The sequence below is a fragment of the Cottoperca gobio genome, chromosome 9, assembly GCF_900634415.1.
Source record: "Cottoperca gobio chromosome 9, fCotGob3.1, whole genome shotgun sequence".
Classification (NCBI taxonomy): Eukaryota; Metazoa; Chordata; class Actinopteri; order Perciformes; family Bovichtidae; genus Cottoperca; species Cottoperca gobio.
In genome coordinates, this window is record NC_041363.1 from 503,698 (window position 1) to 516,427 (window position 12,730).

At 44.5% G+C, this 12,730-nt stretch overlaps 1 protein-coding gene across 1 annotated transcript in view; it reads left to right on the top strand.

Moving 5' to 3' along the window:
* Positions 1-4,835: 4,835 nt before the first annotated feature.
* unc5db (unc-5 netrin receptor Db) overlaps positions 4,836-12,730 on the top strand; it is a 171,116-nt gene continuing 163,221 nt past the window's right edge. Inside the window, 1 exon segment of the mRNA XM_029439759.1 lies at positions 4,836-5,226. Within this exon segment, the coding sequence (XP_029295619.1) occupies positions 4,836-5,226 (391 nt within the window).

Genomic DNA, 12,730 nt, shown 5'->3' on the forward strand with positions numbered 1-12,730 from the left:
ACACAACTCAACACGACACAACACGACACGACTCAACGCGACTCAACACGACACAACACGACGCGACTCAACACAACACGACTCAACACAATACGACTCAACACAACACGACTCAACACAACACGACTCAACACAACACGACTCAACACGACGCAACACGACACAACTCAACACGACACAACACGACACGACTCAACGCGACACAACACAACACGACTGAACACAACACGACTCAACACAACACGACTCAACACAATACGACTCAACACGACACAACACGACACGACACGACTCAACGCGACACAACATGACTCAACGCGACTCAACACGACTCAACACAACACGACTCAACACAATACGACTCAACACGACACAACACGACACAACTCAACACGACACGACTCAACACAACACGACTCAACACAACACGACTCAACACAATACGACTCAACACGACTCGACTCAACACAACACGACTCAACACGACACAACACGACACGACTCAACGCGACTCAACACGACACAACACGACACGACTCAACACGACTCAACACAACACGACTCAACACAACACGACTCTACACAATACGACTCAACACGACACAACACAACACGACACGACTCAACGCGACTCAACACGACACAACACAACACGACACAACACGACACGACTCAACGCGACACAACACAACACGACTGAACACAACACGACTCAACACAACACGACTCAACACAATACGACTCAACACGACACAACACGACACGACTCAACGCGACACAACATGACTCAACGCGACTCAACACGACTCAACACAACACGACTCAACACAATACGACTCAACACGACACAACACGACACAACTCAACACGACACGACTCAACACAACACGACTCAACACAACACGACTCAACACAATACGACTCAACACGACTCAACACAACACGACTCAACACAACACGACTCAACACGACTCAACGCGACTCAACACGACACAACACGACACGACTCAACACGACTCAACACAACACGACTCCACACGACACGACTCAACACGACTCAACACGACACAACACATGTAACACATGAGTTACATGTGTTACATGAGTTACAGGTGTTACAGGTGTGTGTTACAGTTGTTACAGGTGTTACATGTGTTACAGGTGTTACATGTGTTACATGAGTTACATGTGTTACAGGTGTTACAGGTGTTACATGTGTTACAGGTGTTACCTGTGTTACAGGTGTTACATGTGTTACATGGGTGTTACAGGTGTTACCTGTGTGTTACAGGTGTTACCTGTGTTACATGAGTTACATGTGTTACATGGGTGTTACATGTGTTACATGAGTTACATGTGTTACAGGTGTGTGTTACAGGTGTTACATGTGTTACATGGGTGTTACAGGTGTTACCTGTGTGTTACAGGTGTTACCTATGTGTTACAGGTGTTACATGTGTTACATGGGTGTTACAGGTGTTACAGGTGTTACATGAGTTACATGTGTTACAGGTGTTACATGTGTTACAGGTGTTACCTGTGTGTTACAGGTGTGTGTTACAGGTGTTACATGTGTTACATGGGTGTTACAGGTGTGACATGAGTTACATGTGTTACAGGTGTTACATGTGTTACAGGTGTGTGTTACAGGTGTTACTTGTGTGTTACAGGTGTTACCTGTGTTAAGTATGTTAAAGTTTAGATTTCAGATTTTTACCAGTTTTATATTTAGCAAATCTGCACTTTGTCACCTAAAGAGACTTTTGTTGTTCCCTAATTAAATAATTATTTATTGTCACAGGGTCAAACAACAACATGCAGCTGCAAGAAAAACGTGACAGAACGTATCCTGAAGTGCAGATTTTGTATTTGCATCAGCAGGAATGTAAACAAAGAAACAGCAGTGACTTCTCTGGGCCGACAAGATGGCCGACATCTTTAACAGTAAAACATTTGACGTCAGAGAAACGTCCATCACAAGACTTTTAAATGATCGATCAGTTGTTTTCTTGAGTGAAGGTTTCATCTATAAAATGTAAAATAAATAGTAGAAAAGTCAATTATAATTGTGTTATAATGTTTATCTTCCTGTCTGAGTTATTCAGTGACGTATCATCACATCTGAGGAGTTAAAATCACAGAATGTTTCTGATCTTTGTCTTTAAAATGATCTAAAGGATCAGAATAGATACATCTTCTGTGCATCGACTCATCAATCAAGCAGCAGCTGCACAGATCTGTAAACTCCTCCATCATGTGTGCAGGACGCGTCTGCAGCTCCTCATGTTCTGCACGTCCCTCTCACAGCAGGTGTCACACGGACGTTTCCCCTCAAGGTCGCTCCGACCGGCCGCTCGCAGCGGTCAGTGCGGCTTCAGCTCTTAAGATGTGGGCTGGAAACGAGCCTCACGCGAGCAGCCGTGACGGAGGAAGGACGGCGTGGCCCAGAGGGAAACTTTAAAAGGCTTTCAGCCGTGTTTCACTGCTCGGAACACGTTAGAGTCGAGAAGCACTGAGTGAAATCTGATGTTTTTATTCTTATTTATCCGTCTTCTGTGCGACTAAAACAAATAACTGAACTTCATTACACAATCTATTAAACATCCTTTAATTCAGCCGCCTGTCACATGAACATGTAGCTCTCAAAGAGACTGTCGCCTCTCTACTTGTTGCAGCTCCGCCTGTTGATCAAGTCTCCAATATCTGAGTTTAGTTTTATTTCTGGAAAGAAAGACGTGTTCCAGAATGACCTGACGGTGCGACACGTGCCGCTCATGCTGCTCACACTGCTCACTGACAGCCAGAGTTAGGGTTCAGAGAATTGACGGTTTGTAACGCTGTGCTCTCGTGATCTCACACATCCAGCTGCCTCGCAGGGTCCCAGGATGTGGAGGACACATTGTAGAATCAGGAGTCTGCTGAAGTCTTTGGTTTTTATATATTGCACCTTTTTAACCTTAAAACTTAAAATGATTGTTTCTCAGGAACCTTTTATTTTGACAGAAAGTTTTACTGTTTGGACTTTTTAACATCAAGTGTCTCGTGATGCAAATAAAAGACGAATAATCCAATATGAAGAAGTACGATGTGGTGGAACACCGACTGTGCCGGGATATAAAGTAACCGGCTGCTCGTGATAATTAGCTGCAGCTTAAATATCAGTGATATTAGAAGTGACTCCCTACAGATCAGGTATCAGCTCCTCCTGAGACGCTGCTCACAGATGCAGGAGGCAGACTCAGAGATGCAGGAGGCAGACTCAGAGATGCAGGAGGCAGACTCAGAGATGCAATGACTCAGAGATGCAGGAGGCAGACTCAGAGATGCAATGACTCAGAGATGCAGGAGGCAGACTCAGATGCAATGACTCAGAGATGCAAGAGGTAGACTCAGAGATGCAGGAGGCTGACTCACAGATGCAGGAGGCAGACTCAGAGATGCAGGAGGCAGACTCAGAGATGCAATGACTCAGAGATGTAGGAGGCAGACTCAGATGCAATGACTCAGAGATGCAAGTGGCAGACTCAGACATGCAGGAGGCTGACTCACAGATGCACTGACTCAGAGATGCAGGAGGCTGACTCACAGATGCAGGAGGCTGACTCACAGATGCACAGACTCAGAGATGCAGGAGGCAGACTCAAAGATGCAATGACTCAGAGATGCGGTTGCTGATGAGGCTCCTGCTGATTTCATTTGACATATTTATTGGAGACTTGATGATTAATTTATGTGATATGTGATTTAGCAAGAGAGTGGGGGGGACGGGGGGTGTCGAGGAAGAAAAATAATGAGGAAGTGATTTGATGATTGTTGATGTAATTCAACACTCTGCTTTAAGAGACACTACAGGTGAACAGGGTCAAACATGTAACTAACAGATATCATGAAGCTTCCCCACTTCATGACTCACATCAACACAAGTTTATATTACAAGTGTTTAATATGTACATGAGGCGTTATGTAATGTAGCTGTGGAGAGTTTAAATCTACACACACAGTTACAAACACACACTCTGGTGTTCTCATGTTTCCTCTCGTCTGAAGAAGACGAGTTCTGGAAGATAAATAGTTTCAAATCTCCTGATGAATGTGACAAAATCTGTTTTTGCGTGTAGATTCTCACCTTAATTGGTCCAAATGACTGAGAATATATTGTATGATTGTGAGAATGTATTCTGAGCATGCAGCTGCAGGTGTTTGCTGTAAACCCTGGTGGTCACATCATCTGATAAACACGAGCAGCGTCTTCAGCTCCACCACATGGTGTGTGATGCGTGTGGACATGTGGACCCTTGACCTCACACTGCACACTGTCCCTCTCTGTTCTCGCTCTCCAGCTTTTAGAGAAAAGAGAACAAAGGATGCACAAAGCGGTTGCTACTTTTCTTCTGCACAAAAATAAGTTTTTATTTTATTTTGCTCTGTACACAGCTTTCATGAAAATAGACAAAGGTCAAATCTGTTATTTTCCCGGGGAGAAAGGAAAGGGACTTTTATATTTCCTGCCAAACCCAGAATGAATCATAATAGTCGGGCTGCCGTGGGTGACAACGTGCGCAGTTCAGTGCCCAGATTTACATTTAAATGAAACCAAATGGCTGTACATTCAGAAATGATATACAGTAATGATGATGGTAATAAAAGCAAAGTCCTCCTTCATATTGGACGGGCTCCTACTTGGGATTGCTGTCATTTGGGGGCTTTGCAGGTGCAGTTGGTGAGTTATGTCTTTGCTATGTCAAGACTATTACCTTCACATTTCAGCCGGTGAATTGATCAGCGTGCTGCCTAACGGGCGTAGAGGAGTCAGCCATCAGGCGGCGTGTGGCTCCATGTTACTCAGCTTCCTGCTGCGTGTCGTCTGTAGGTTTACTCTGTGTCCAGCAGGTGGACGTGTGGGACTCCACCACCAGCAGGTGGACGTGTGGAGACTACACCACCAGCAGGTGAACGTGTGGGGACTCCACCACCAGCAGGTGGACGTGTGGAGACTACACCACCAGCAGGTGGACGTGTGGAGACTCCACCAGCAGGTGGACGTGTGGAGACTCCACCATCAGCAGGTGGACGTGTGGAGACTCCACCATCAGCAGGTGGACGTGTGGAGACTTCACCAGCGGGTGGACTTGTGGAGACTCCACCAGCGGGTGGACGTGTGGGGACGTGGAGACTCCACCAGCGGGTGGACGTGTGGAGACTCTCAAGTTATGACTGATAAACGGCGTAAAAAATGTTTGTGGTGAGAAGTTCACACGGAAGAATGTGGGGAAATAATAATTTTATAATCTTCCACGGGAATATTAAACATGAGGTGACATGTTGATATGGTCATGATTAACATACAGACAGAGAATTAATTACCAAACATTGTGAGAAACATTACAGCTGCTGCGAAGTGAAGATTCTGCTCCTCCAGTTATTTCTGATGAGACGGACGGAGGTCCAAACTGCAGAAGTCCAGACTTCAGAGCGACAGAAAAATAATCTGCAAGTATTTTGATAATAATTCATCGTTAAAGTAATTTTTCATGCAAAAATGACAAATACATTTTGGACGTTTTATAAACTAAACCTTTAATGTAGAAAACTGCTGTCACATTAATGCAGAATGAAAACTATCGTTAGTTACAGTTTTAGTAGAAACCTGAAGATGTTTAATAAAAAAATTATCTGCAGATAATGAACATGTTTCACCTTCGTGCTGATGTTTATATATCGAGATTAAAGTGCATCTGTCGTCGTAGAGAAGTGGAAACAGCCTGATGTAAAACACATTTATTTATTTCTGCATCTTATTTTAGACGGTTTGTTTTCTGTGTTTCTTAATTTAATGTAATTATTGTAATATCATTAAGATAATACTGATATTAAATACTTGAAATGACACATAATCACAAACCTCCAACACCGACGTGAAGTCTTTATGTTCTCAGCTGTGTTTTTATGTAGAAGTCCCGATGGTCTAGTTTCAGTTTTACGTCTTCAGGACGCAGAAGCACCGACATGTCTTCAGGTGTCCCTGAGATGAACATGTGGACATGTCTTCAGGTGTCCCTGAGGTGAACATGTGGACATGTCTTCAGGTGTCCCTGAGGTGAACATGTGGACACGTCTTCAGGTGTCCCTGAGGTGAACATGTGGACATGTCTTCAGGTGTTCCTGAGGTGAAACATGTGGACACGTCTTCAGGTGTCCCTGAGATGAAACATTTGGACACGTCTTCAGGTGTCCCTGAGATGAAACATGTGGACACGTCTTCAGGTGTCCCTGAGGTGAAACATGTGGACACGTCTTCAGGTGTCCCTGAGGTGAAACATTTGGACACGTCTTCAGGTGTCCCTGAGATGAAACATTTGGACACGTCTTCAGGTGTCCCTGAGATCAAACATGTGGACACGTCTTCAGGTGTCCCTGAGGTGAACATGTGGACACGTCTTCAGGTGTTCCTGAGATGAACATGTGGACATGTCTTCAGGTGTCCCTGAGGTGAACATGTGGACATGTCTTCAGGTGTCCCTGAGGTGAACATGTGGACATGTCTTCAGGTGTCCCTGAGGTGAACATGTGGACATGTCTTCAGGTGTCCCTGAGGTGAACATGTGGACATGTCTTCAGGTGTCCCTAAGGTGAAACATGTGGACACGTCTTCAGGTGTACCTGAGATGAAACATTTGGACACGTCTTCAGGTGTCCCTGAGATCAAACATGTGGACACGTCTTCAGGTGTCCCTGAGGTGAAACGTGGACACGTCTTCAGGTGTCCCTGAGATGAAACATTTGGACACGTCTTCAGGTGTCCCTGAGGTGAACATGTGGACATGTTTTCAGGTGTCCCTGAGAAGAACATGTGGACATGTCTTCAGGTGTCCCTGAGGTGAAACATGTGGACACGTCTTCAGGTGTTCCTGAGATGAACATGTGGACATGTCTTCAGGTGTCCCTGAGGTGAACATGTGGACACGTCTTCAGGTGTCCCTGAGGTGAACATGTGGACATGTCTTCAGGTGTCCCTGAGGTGAAACATGTGGACACGTCTTCAGGTGTCCCTGAGATGAAACATTTGGACACGTCTTCAGGTGTCCCTGAGATCAAACATGTGGACACGTCTTCAGGTGTCCCTGAGGTGAACATGTGGACATGTCTTCAGGTGTCCCTGAGGTGAACATGTGGACATGTCTTCAGGTGTCCCTGAGGTGAACATGTGGACATGTCTTCAGGTGTCCCTGAGGTGAACATGTGGACATGTCTTCAGGTGTCCCTAAGGTGAAACATGTGGACACGTCTTCAGGTGTCCCTGAGATGAAACATTTGGACACGTCTTCAGGTGTCCCTGAGATCAAACATGTGGACACGTCTTCAGGTGTCCCTGAGGTGAAACATGTGGACACGTCTTCAGGTGTCCCTGAGATGAAACATTTGGACACGTCTTCAGGTGTCCCTGAGGTGAACATGTGGACATGTTTTCAGGTGTCCCTGAGGTGAACATGTGGACATGTCTTCAGGTGTCCCTGAGAAGAACATGTGGACATGTCTTCGGGTGTCCCTGAGGTGAAACATGTGGACACGTCTTCAGGTGTTCCTGAGATGAACATGTGGACATGTCTTCAGGTGTCCCTGAGGTGAACATGTGGACACGTCTTCAGGTGTCCCTGAGGTGAACATGTGGACATGTCTTCAGGTGTCCCTGAGGTGAAACATGTGGACACGTCTTCAGGTGTCCCTGAGATGAAACATTTGGACACGTCTTCAGGTGTCCCTGAGATCAAACATGTGGACACGTCTTCAGGTGTCCCTGAGGTGAACATGTGGACATGTCTTCAGGTGTCCCTGAGATGAACATGTGGACATGTCTTCAGGTGTCCCTGAGGTGAACATGTGGACATGTCTTCAGGTGTCCCTGAGATGAACATGTGGACACGTCTTCAGTTTCTGGTGAAAGAACTCCCCGAGGATATAAAAGCAGTTTGGATTGAACTGTGAGGCGTGTCGCATGAATACGACAGAAACACAGCAGGAGGCAACAGATGTTTAAATAATTATAAAGTGAACATGAGAACACAATGTGAAGGCTGGAGAATAACAGCAGTGGCTTTTCACAATAAAAGCCCCAGACATACACATTGAATCCCTGCCTACCTGAGAGCATTTCACCAGGAGACTCCACTAAACATCTTACAGTAACGTCTCCAACAGCCGGAGTAACGCTAACTGTGGAGACCAGACAAAGAGCTGCTGACGGAGGAAGAAGGTGAAGAGATAACAAACGTTACATCCTGACAAAGCTCCTGCTGATGAGTACGAGCAGCTGATTTACTGCCTTCATCATCGCACTGACATCAGGCTTCTTTGGGATTCTCACGCTGTTTCTTTGCACAGTAGCGTGAGCCAGGCAGCTAACGGTAGCTGTGTTGCTAATGATACATGTATGAAATCAGCGTCTCTGTTTCGCTGCTAGTTATAAACTAACGTGTCCTGAGTTGGTGGTCGCTTCCCACAACAACAACAACAACAACAACACCTGTAGGGAGCGAACAGCTGACATCTTGTTTCCACTTTTAACAAGAACAGATTTGCGACAGCCAAGCACACACACACACACACACACACACACACACACACACACACACACACACACACACACACACACACACACACAGAGTTCATTAATAAGAGCTGTGTGTGTGTGTGTGTGTGTCTCTCTGTATTGGTGCTAGTTTCGTGCAGCCACCTAAACACACACACAACTAATAAAGACATAAAGAAAACTGCTGGAATATTCTCAGCTATTAATTGCAGATCTTCAAGATCCCGCTCTAAATAAAGACCTATTTATCGCAGTAAACTGTAATTAATCACACTTGCACTGCGGAGCAATTACTCCACGAGTAGAGCGCGTTCTCTCTGAAGAACTAATGTGTGTTTTCACATTAATTTGGTCTCTGCTGCAGATCTCAGTCGACGCCGTAACATCGGAGGCTTCATCTCTGTTTACAGATGGTGTGCACCAGATGAGCTTTTACAGACTGCATTATGATGGTGTGTGTGTGTGTACATTGGCTTTATACGACGTGGCTGGATGTATTTGATAGCATCTGTGTGTGAGCTTCTATAGCATCAAGTCAGAGAGAATTCAATGTTATCAGGAACACGTCACGGTGTGTGTGTGTGTGTGTGCGTGTGCGTGTGCGTGTGCGTGTGTGTGTGTGAGTGTGTGTGTGTGTATCTCAGGCCTCAAATCCATGTCGGCCATCAAAGTCAACAGCCTTTTGAGTTCCTGAGTGAATCTCAGGAAGAGGAGCGGCGTTCCTCCATCAGACGCCATCTTCTTGTTTTCATGGCACCTCTCTGATGCACACTGAAACATCTCAGCAAATATCGGATGGATTTCTATTAGGGATAAAAAATATCTTTAAAGTAAAATATATAAATAAAAAAACAAAACATAAGTAAAAAGAAATGTGTAAAAAAAAAAAATATATATATATATATAGAAGTAAAAAAACAAAACATAAGTAAAGTAAATTAATATATATATTATATTTATTTGACGCCTCTTTGGAAATAGTAAAATAGAAAATATAAGTAAAGAAAAAAGTGAGGGAGCAGCGAGCTGATTGGACGATGCAGAGAGAAGTGAGAGAGCTGATTGGTCGATGCAGAGAGAAGTGAGAGAGCTGATTGGTCGATGCAGAGAGAAGTGAGAGAGCTGATTGGACGATGCAGAGAGAAGTGAGAGAGCTTATTGGACGATGCAGAGAGAAGTGAGAGAGCTGATTGGTCGATGCAGAGAGAAGTGAGTGAGTTGATTGGTCGATGCAGAGAGAAGTGAGTGAGTTGATTGGTCGATGCAGAGAGAAGTGAGTGAGCTGATTGGTCGATGCAGAGAGAAGTGAGAGAGCTGATTGGTCGATGCAGAGAGAAGTGAGTGAGTTGATTGGTCGATGCAGAGAGAAGTGAGTGAGTTGATTGGTCGATGCAGAGAGAAGTGAGTGAGCTGATTGGTCGATGCAGAGAGAAGGGAGAGAGTTGATTGGTCGATGCAGAGAGAAGTGAGTGAGCTGATTGGACGATGCAGACTCACACTCACACACACAGGACTGAGTCTTTATTACAGGTGGATGACCCCTCACTGTTTCTACATCTGGCTCCTGAAAAGTCACTTCATTAGAAAAGTTTATTTTTCAGGTCAAACTTCTCAGTTTGTGTCAGATTCACATTATTTCTGCTGGAGGTACAGGTGTAGTTGGCAGCAGCAGTGATGGAGGAGGAGGCGCTGTGTGCAGATGATGCTCATGTTTCTGCGCTGGCAGTTGGAACATGTTTCCAACCTGCACGTTGTCCTGGTTCAGCGCTGACTCACAGTTCATGTGAAGGCTGTTCAGTGTGTTTAATGAGGCCTGTGGGCTGTTTCTCTGCTTTCTGTTGACTTTAAAGGTCCTGACAGTTTGTTGCCTGGTGAAGCATTTAAAATGTGAATATTCCGATGTTTGTGTCGCTCCTCGTGCGTCTCAGCCTCCTACTGGCTCCTTTTCATGCTGGAAATGTTCTCTTTTCAAACTCATTTTGCCTTTTGATACAATCTGCGAGGCGTTCAGGGTCACCCGACATGTTCCTCTCGCCCACATGGTGTCCTGGGAACAATCTTTTGTTGTGTTTTGTCTTTTTAAGATACGTCACCAGTCGTTGGGATTATTAGCAGTTATGCAACCATGTGGCAGGCAGCGGGTCCATTGGCCCCGAGCTGCTTCCTGTTTGGGAACATGTCATGTCAGCCGCTGGCTCGCTGTGATTCAGCCTCGTCCTGCAGTTTGTGACATGAAATGCCATCCAGAGGAATGTTGTCTGCTGACGGAGGATCAGCAGTGACCAGCTTCATGCTTTACTGAAGGACCTCACGCTGCAGGCAAACACATCTTTTACTTTAGACATTTTAAACTATTTATCTTCTAACTCGTCTTCTTCAGACGAGAGGAAGCATGAGAACATCAGAGTGTGTGTTTGTAACTGTGTGTGTAGATTTAAACTCTCCACAGCTACATTACATAATGCATACATATTAAACACTTGTAATATAAACTTGTGTTGATGTGAGTCATGAAGTGGGGAAGCTTCATGATATCTGTTAGTTACATGTTTGACCCTGTTCACCTGTAGTGTGTACAACATGTATGACTCTGTTCACCTGTAGTGTGTACAACATGTATGACCCTGTTCACCTGTAGTGTGTACAACATGTATGACTCTGTTCATCTGTAGTGTGTACATGTATGACTCTGTTCACCTGTAGTGTGTACATGTATGACTCTGTTCACCTGTAGTGTGTACAACATGTATGACTCTGTTCACCTGTAGTGTGTACAACATGTATGACTCTGTTCATCTGTAGTGTGTACATGTATGACTCTGTTCACCTGTAGTGTGTACATGTATGACTCTGTTCACCTGTAGTGTGTACAACATGTATGACCCTGTTCACCTGTAGTGTGTACAACATGTATGACTCTGTTCATCTGTAGTGTGTACATGTATGACTCTGTTCACCTGTAGTGTGTACATGTATGACTCTGTTCACCTGTAGTGTGTACAACATGTATGACTCTGTTCACCTGTAGTGTGTACATGTATGACTCTGTTCACCTGTAGTGTGTACAACATGTATGACTCTGTTCACCTGTAGTGTGTACAACATGTATGACCCTGTTCACCTGTAGTGTGTACAACATGTATGACTCTGTTCATCTGTAGTGTGTACAACATGTATGACCCTGTTCACCTGTAGTGTGTACAACATGTATGACCCTGTTCACCTGTAGTGTGTACAACATGTATGACTCTGTTCACCTGTAGTGTGTACAACATGTATGACTCTGTTCACCTGTAGTGTGTACAACATGTATGACTCTGTTCACCTGTAGTGTGTACAACATGTATGACTCTGTTCACCTGTAGTGTGTACAACATGTATGACTCTGTTCACCTGTAGTGTGTACAACATGTATGACCCTGTTCACCTGTAGTGTGTACAACATGTATGACCCTGTTTACCTGTAGTGTGTACAACATATATGACCCTGTTCACCTGTAGTGTGTACAACATGTATGACTCTGTTCACCTGTAGTGTGTACAACATGTATGACTCTGTTCACCTGTAGTGTGTACAACATGTATGAATGTTACAATACATATCTTTAAAGGAGCTTTTCTTTAAAGGAGCTTTTTCTCACACTCTTCAGCAGAAGTCTCCACTTCAGCAGCACTTACATACACCAAACTTTCCACTTTCATTCCTCTCTATATTCTGAAGCTTTGTGCAGAGGGCTTTGTTCACATGTCACTCACAGCTCATGTTATACACGCTACACTAACTACATGCAGGAGATGCACAGAGTTCTGTGTGTTGACAGGATTTAGTGATTTATGGAGTGATACAAAGACAGATCCAGAATCTGTACAAACCTTTGACATGTGAACAACATGAAACACTTTGAACCTGCTTCATCCTTTAGCCATCAAATAGTAAATCTGAGGTGTAAATATTCAGTCTAGTGTCCGTGGAGGCTGCGTGTCGACGTCATCAGTTAGTGTTTGGTGACGTCTCATCATGGATGGATTGAAGCCAAAGACAAGAGACTGTAAACAAAGATCAATCTTTACTATAAAACAAAGATATTTGATGACACCAGCACATAGTTTTGTCACTTCATTAGCTCAGTTCATTCTTAAAGG